Source organism: Nanorana parkeri, unplaced genomic scaffold (genome assembly GCF_000935625.1).
Source record: "Nanorana parkeri isolate BGI_ZX_2015 unplaced genomic scaffold, ASM93562v1 scaffold1926, whole genome shotgun sequence".
NCBI lineage: Eukaryota > Metazoa > Chordata > Amphibia > Anura > Dicroglossidae > Nanorana > Nanorana parkeri.
In genome coordinates, this window is record NW_017308194.1 from 231,924 (window position 1) to 239,169 (window position 7,246).

Consider the following 7,246-nt stretch of genomic DNA (forward strand, 5'->3'; position numbering starts at 1 on the left):
TTAGCTCTGCTTGCCCAAAGCAGGGCTAAATGTAGAAAACTACCCGCCCGGGCAATGGGAGATAGGAATGCCACAACTCTGCTGCCCCAAGGCTGGGGCTTTGTTGGCCTTATGGGAAATCCGGCGCTGAGTGTAGCTTTAGCCCAAGAGGCTGAAACTACAGGGACCCTTACCAACTGCTGAGATATCTTCACCCATGAAAGCGTTGCGTTGTAACACTTTACATTTACAATGGTGCATCGAGGCTCACAGACCAAAGAGATGCTATAACCTGGAGGATTATGGGGAGGTGGGCTGAAAGGAGCTAAGAAGCACTCTACTGAAAATCAATTAGAAATGTTCCTAATGCAGATGAGGGGGGGGTTCTTCTGAACCTTTGGACCTGGTGAACAATGTCTGTGGGGAAGGGAAGAGAACTGTTCGATATACAGTTTGGTGGCTTTTGCATACTACACAAACTGCAGAAGGAGAACTTCAGATGTGTGTACTGTGATGAGGACACTGGGAAAGATCGGGGTGTCCTGGAGGTGGGGGTCCTACTGGGGAAAGATGATCTATGCTGGGGGTGGAATCTCGCTGGGGAAAGATCAATGTGTTGGTGGGATCTTACTGCAGAAAAACCCATCAATTGGTCTTCAACCTAATCATTTTTTTTTTTTTCCTCTTAATGCAACATGGGTGCAGACTGTGCAGCTGCACAAGGGCCATTTCCATTAGGTGTGAATAAGGTGCGCACTAAGACCATGCAGGTATCGGCGCAGAAGACTTCAACAAAGAACCTTCTGGCTTTTACTGAGGCCTGAGATTGTTCTTTGTCCTGATGACTAAAAAGCACACATGACCCAATACAACAAAAACTAGACTTCCATCATTATAGTGTGGGCGCGTTAAGGCCCCAATAAAAAACGAACTGCATGTGCAATGCACACATTAACTTGCTGCCCTGTGGACACTGTGGCGGACAGTCTCCAACGGACTTCAACTACGCTCTAAAAAAAACAAAAAATTCACTGTGGGCCAACAACAGCAGGGGTCCCAAAACCCATCTGATCCACACAGAGTGTAAAGGGCCCATGTGCAGCTGCACAAATGGTATGTCCACTCCTGAATGGGCATGCATAGCTGTGAATGCAATTGCATCGCTCTCTTTTCAATCTGGTGTAAGGTCCCAGGGAACAAACATTGGCAAAGAAAATAGACTTTGAGTTGTTTTGGTAAGTGGTGCGCTCTGTGGACAGTCCTCCATTCCAAATTGTAACCTTTTATTTGTCTCTGTGCAGTTATCGGCCCAGAAGAATTTAGCAATCGGTCCAATTTGCCAGAATCTCTCAATACCGGGTCGCTACCTGGGGAAATTCCACAAGGTAATATGGAGTATACAGAACAGAGGAGACCGGAGCCTTTTACTCCTGTGTATCTATAATTGCTTCTAAACCAGCCTGATGGGAGTCCTGTCTGTGTTCTGTGACTTGAGTTTCTGTTCATGTTCAATGTGCAGTTACAAGCGTACCCCGCTGCCCCCGATCCTCATTCGGACGCACCCGGCCAGAGCCTCACGCATCCCAGCCAGACGGTGTGCTGGGGGTGGGGGCATGTGACATGTGTCTCCTCTCCCGCCTCCTGTTACTAAGGACGCAGCCGGGAGACCGAGCGGTGAGTCACAGGATCCCGCCCCTTTGCTGGGAAGCACGTCGGCAGTGCGGGGCCCTAGGGACCTTGCACTGCCCCATATTTCACAAAGGGGGGTGCCCAGGACCTGACCTCACTGGGCCCCCCCACAGCCTCGGGCCCTTGTGCAGCCGCACTGGCAGTAGCTCTGCCCCGTGTCATAATTAATCTTTCTTTCGGCTGTGGTTTCATTTTTATTCATGATGTTTTAACTGGGTCATTTGCCTTCATTAAGAGGGGACCCTACATAGCCTTAAGGGGAAAGCCTGTTCGGTGACCACTATTGGAATTGCCTTGTAGTTTTGGAAACATTTCCTCTTGCTTCTGTTGCATCTCTGGGACAGGGAAGTGAAGGGGAAATTCAGGACACAGACATCGGAGAAAAAAACTGACCAACTCTAACACTTCCCAAAACTCTATCCAAAATGTATAAATAATGTCTAGAGATGACACGAACACAGCTTATTGGACCCATATCCCTCTCCTTTTATTTTAACGCTATGTACACTAATTCCTCTCTTGGAGAACTACTAAGGATAGCACATTCTGATTTTTACATTTTCCCCCACAGAACAAGTTACTCCTGCAACAGTGGAGACCCCCGTCCTGTACAGACTGATCGCTCTGCAGAAAGCTGACGGCTCCTGGGAAGCCACCTCGGAGTTTGCCACCATTCTGGGAATACCTGAAAACTTCACAGAAAGCGGCTCTGTTCCGGTAATGTACAAATGCTGAAACACCAACTGTGAAGCGTTAATAATCTGCATGTAGAGACAATGTGAAATGAAGACCATTTCATTAAAGTAACTTATGATCACGTCTATTACCATGTCTCCCTTACTTTTAGGCTCCTTTGCCTGAGAGTTCTGACCTGTTGGTTTATAGACCGGATGCATCCTAAATATAGAGCCATTTATCCAACTGTCCACCCATAGCCGCCATTTATAGACCGGATACATCCTAAATATAGGGCCATTTATCCAACTGTCCATCTAGAGCCGCCATTTATAGACTGGATACATCCTAAATATAGAGCCATTTATCCAACTGTCCACCCATAGCTGCCATTTATAGACCAGATACATCCTAAATATAGGGCCATTTATCCAACTGTCCACCCAGAGCTGATTTCTATCCCAGATACAGGATTGGCTTTCATTATTGCAAGATATGGGTATGATGTCTTTTTAAAGAGGTAGGTCTGAGGAGCACCACAACTAGAAAACCAGCCAGGCTGTGTTGGGTTCGCCTAAAGCAGGGGTAGGCAAACTTCAGCCCTCCAGCTGTGGTGAAACTCTAAATCCATCATCCATCATCCATCATCCATCATCCATCTGCCTCTGGGAGATATGCCTGCATATGTCAGCGTCTTGCAATGCCTTGTGGGACTTGTAGTTGCACAGCTGTAAGGGCCAGAGTTTGGCTACCCCTGTCCTAAAGGAACCTTTGACATTTTTTTTTAACTAGTTTTGTCTTTTTATAATCCAGTGGTGTGCAGCTTCTGAGAGCCTGAAATGACAGTTGTCCTACTGAAGCGTGATACTTTCATGCTGTTTTGAGGTGGTATATTTTAGCTGGAACATGCGTTGCTGCCTACAGTATGAGAAAATGTCTGTCTTCTTTCCTTTGCAGAACGTGGAGGCGTCAGTGTGGGCGACGGTCCTGGCAGTGATCTGGCTTCATTCTTCCTGTCTGGATCAGAGAGAGGAGTGGGAGCTGCTGGAAGGAAAGTCCGTCTCTTGGGTCAAGGCCAGGGCAGGTAAGATGACCACAGTGGAAACAGAGCATGTGGCTGAAGACTAGGGATGGGCCGAGTGTTCGGTTCGAACATCGGTAGTTTGAGCGCTCGCCGAAACGCAGAACTTTATGGGATGTTCGCAGTTTGTTTGACCGTGGACACTCCATAATGCAAAATACCCACTGAAGCTCTGATTTGTTAAAGTCTTGCACCTGACCACAGGTCAGGTGCAAGACTTTCCCCAATCAGGGCTCAGCAGAGGAGGGACCTGAAGGAAAGTTCTCTATCAGGTCCTCCCATGCTGATTGACAGCAGGAAGGGGGCGGGTGTAATAGCCAGCTTGCTATTGGCTATTGCATTATCCAATAGCAGACTGGGTATGGCTCCCAGCCTGCAATGAAGAGGAGGCAGGAGGGTGGGGCAGAGGAGCCGCGGCCGGATCGGAGAAGCCGACGGACCAGGGGACTGGAGGCCGGGACAGCAGCGGAGGTACGGGGGGCACAACACAGGCGCTCTCCGCCAACACAGGCGCGGGGATTTGAAGGGACACAGGCCACTGCAGCCACAGTTCTCCTAAATGTACCGGCAGGGGGCTGCCTGTATAAGCCCTCTTAAAGGGGACATTTATTTTTGAACGTTCGACCGCCCCCCCCCATTTACTTGTATCGAGTTCGTAGTCGAACTTTTCGGCCGTTTAAATACGAACTGAACACGGGGTGTTCGGCTCATCACTACTGAAGACCAACCGCAGACAAAAATCTGCCTTCCAATTTATCTGAAATGCGTTCAAAAGGGTTGTAAAAGCGGATCTTTGCTGCTAGGTTGTTAAGCAAGTACCTGGATGGAGGCCTACGATATCGACTTTGTAGGGGCAGTGACCTAAAACTTCAACCTCTCTACCCACTGCCTCCTCAACACACTCTTTAGGTCCATAACTTCAGCACTATGCCTGGCCCGGGGTCCTTTAATTACTTATAGAAGTACTCCAGTTCAGTCCCTGGGAGGGTCGCCTTCCATACCTGGGTCATAACTGATGCGCTGGAGGAACCTGACCAGCCGCTGTCACTGACTGATCCACCATCATCCACCATCATCCACATATGCAATGAGTTCCCCAGCTATTGGCTGTACACAGGTCTCAAAGAGCAATTATTTAATTTTGCATCTAGTAAAGCAAATATGCAATTTTTATTTTCTGCCTGCAACAATACAGCAACTTGGCCCACTTCACATGCTGTTATCTTCACTGAACACAATTTTACTTCATGGTCGATTTGAATTCACAAACTTTAACGGATACAGTCCCAAATACAGGAAAAGATTTGGATTCAAACATTTTGGGCAAGGGTTTCGGACTTGTGGCAGGTAAAATTACATAATTGTCCCAGTGTCTAGTAGCAAAGAGGGGTGCTGTGGGGCTCACAGTACTGCATACAAGGCCAACCAAGGCCCGGCCTTGGAGTAGAGGGGCAGCGGGGGTGTGAAATTCCTCTCTCCCGATGCCCGGGACATTCAGTTCCCAGCGCCGGCAGGTAGTCTTCTTCATTTAGCCCTGCTTTGGGTAAGCAGAGCTAAATCTACAGCGGGGAAGCCGCTTGTTTTGTACAAGTAATCTCGGCGATTTCACCAAGATCACTTGTATGCAGCCTCCAGGTCTGTATATTTGTAAATACCCCAACTCTGTCTCTTATAACTCATGGGCCCAAGGCCAGGCATAGCGACTACTGCCTCTTCGAAAGAGAACCCATTTTGGAGTGCTGCCCACGCCATGATTTGTTCTCTGGACAACAACCCTTTTCTAAGCCTCTCCCTTGTCCTTAATAGCACAGTGGCAGAACCTTGGTGAACAGAGCAGTCCATGGCCAGGAAGGAGCCGTAACCCTCTGCTACAGGGTTAAGGTCAGAGCTCTGTGCGGGCCACTCAAGTTCCTCCACACCAAAGGAGCTCCGGTTGAGGGTGTCTTTTATAAACTGGCTTTGTGCACAGGGGCATAGTCATGGTGTAACAGAACAGCGCCGTCACCAAACTTACCACAAGGTTGGAAGAGCACTATTTTCCAAGGTGTTGTGAGCAGTAGTATTGGCCAATACCTCCCCTCCCAGACCTGAATGGCATTCGGGATCCGAATTTCCAAATATCGTTCAGGAGCTCCTGAATACCATTCGGGTCTGGGAGCCTCCGCTTGCGTAATGTATGTATACGGCAACCAGACCCGAATGGCATTCTGGAGCTCCCGAATGCAATTCTGGAAAATCAGATCCAGAATACCATGCAGGTCTGGGAGCTTCGGCTTTACTATTAATATATCTGTATTTGTTTTTTCTGTTTTACTCGCAATGAATATTCGTAAACTCATCCGAAACGAACAAAATTCGGATTTTGTCCAAATCCGAAAACAGAATTTGAATTTCGGGTCCGAATTCCGAAATTAACCAAACCAAATTTTTCCGCAGCTTGCATGTCTTATCGGGAAGCTGATGTAGAGCAATGATGTGCAGCTAACACTGGAGCAAGCACATGTAGACAGGAAGTGGTTGAAAGAGACCAGTGGAGATCAAACGGCACTGAAATGGGGGAGGGGGGACGCAAATAGTGCACAGAGCATTCTACATATCATCACTCGGAACCCCAGCTGTGGTGAAACTACAAATCCCATGATGCATCTCTCTCCGGGAGTCATGGCTGTGGGAATCTTATGTATCGCTCACCCCCGAAGGAGCCGCTGGATGATCGGGGTCTTCTGTTTCACCTCTGTGACACACCACAAGCAATGAACCCACAGCACACCTTGTGAAGTTTTATAACAGATTTAATGACTATGGAATAGAACAAACACTTAACGGCTCCCCAATCACATGTAATACAACCAATAACATGATAAGGCAATCTGACAAGCAGCAGCAATCTATTGAATGCAGGAAAGCCTGCAATGTCAGAATGTCTCAGATAATATACTTAGATTGAATGCAATCAACATTAATATCTAATTCCCACTCTTTGTGGACCAGTCGAGCCTCTTTTGGTGAATCAGTTAACAGGAGCCCTCTTTGACCTGCTTTCATTGCTCTTAGGGTTAACCCAATCAAAGGATCCTCAGCCTGATCTACTCTCAGGTCCTTCTTCGTGAAGGTAGGCAGGCCCTCACTCCTCATCTGTGTAGGGTTGCAATACAGTCTAGGGACACCCGCAGCCATGACTCCTATGGCCTCTGCTCCAATTACTCCTTTGGTTCGGTATTCCACCCCTTGGCATAGGGCTTGAACTCCATCTGGAGTCAAATGGGTCCACTCTGTTTCTTGGGCCACTGTGCTATAGGGCCTTCTGGATAAGGCATCCGCGTCTTGGTTACTAACTCCAGGACGATATTTGAGGCTGAAGCGGAATCCTGACAGGGCAGCCAACCACCTGTGTCCGGTGGCATCCAGTTTTGCTGTGGTAAGAATGTAAGTGAGTGGATTGTTGTCGGTTCTGACCACGAAATTGGCCCCGTACAGGTAGTCTTTTAGTTTGTCCACCACTGTCCACTTCAAGGCCAGGTACTCTAACTTGTGAGTGGGATAATTCTTCTCAGAAGGGGTGAGACCCCGACTCGCATATGCCACCGGTCTCAGGAGGCCATCATATTCCTGGTATAGTACTCCTCCTAGCCCTTCTCTGCTAGCATACACATGTAGTTCATAAGGCTTGGCAGGATCAGCATAGGCAAGGACAGGAGCCTGTGTTAGACTTCCTTTCAATTGGAGGAAAGCTCTCTCACATTGGTCGGTCCATTCCTCCTGGATTGATTCACGAGGCTAACTAGGCCCGTGGGCTGATGAACCCGGCTCAAAGGGCATTGA

The 7,246-nt window shown here is 48.2% G+C and overlaps 1 protein-coding gene across 1 annotated transcript; it reads left to right on the forward strand.

Moving 5' to 3' along the window:
* The first annotated feature begins 392 nt into the window (after positions 1–392).
* Positions 393–3,471, forward strand: LOC108800129 (von Willebrand factor A domain-containing protein DDB_G0292740-like). Its single transcript, XM_018572076.1, has 4 exons — positions 393–594; positions 1,281–1,364; positions 2,240–2,385; positions 3,301–3,471. The coding sequence occupies exons 1-4, from the start codon at positions 393–395 to the stop codon at positions 3,469–3,471; spliced, it is 603 nt and encodes a 200-aa protein (XP_018427578.1).
* Positions 3,472–7,246: the final 3,775 nt, after the last annotated feature.

What these genes read in the sequence shown, in the direction of transcription:
- LOC108800129 (XM_018572076.1), top strand. Translation starts at nt 393, where the DNA reads ATGTCTGTGGGGAAGGGAAGAGAACTGTTCGATATACAGTTTGGTGGC. An exon ending in CGCTGGGGAAAGATCAATGT is followed by an intron (nt 595 to 1,280) that starts GTTGGTGGGATC and finishes GTCTCTGTGCAG; the next exon opens with TTATCGGCCCAGAAGAATTT. An exon ending in ACCTGGGGAAATTCCACAAG is followed by an intron (nt 1,365 to 2,239) that starts GTAATATGGAGT and finishes TTTCCCCCACAG; the next exon opens with AACAAGTTACTCCTGCAACA.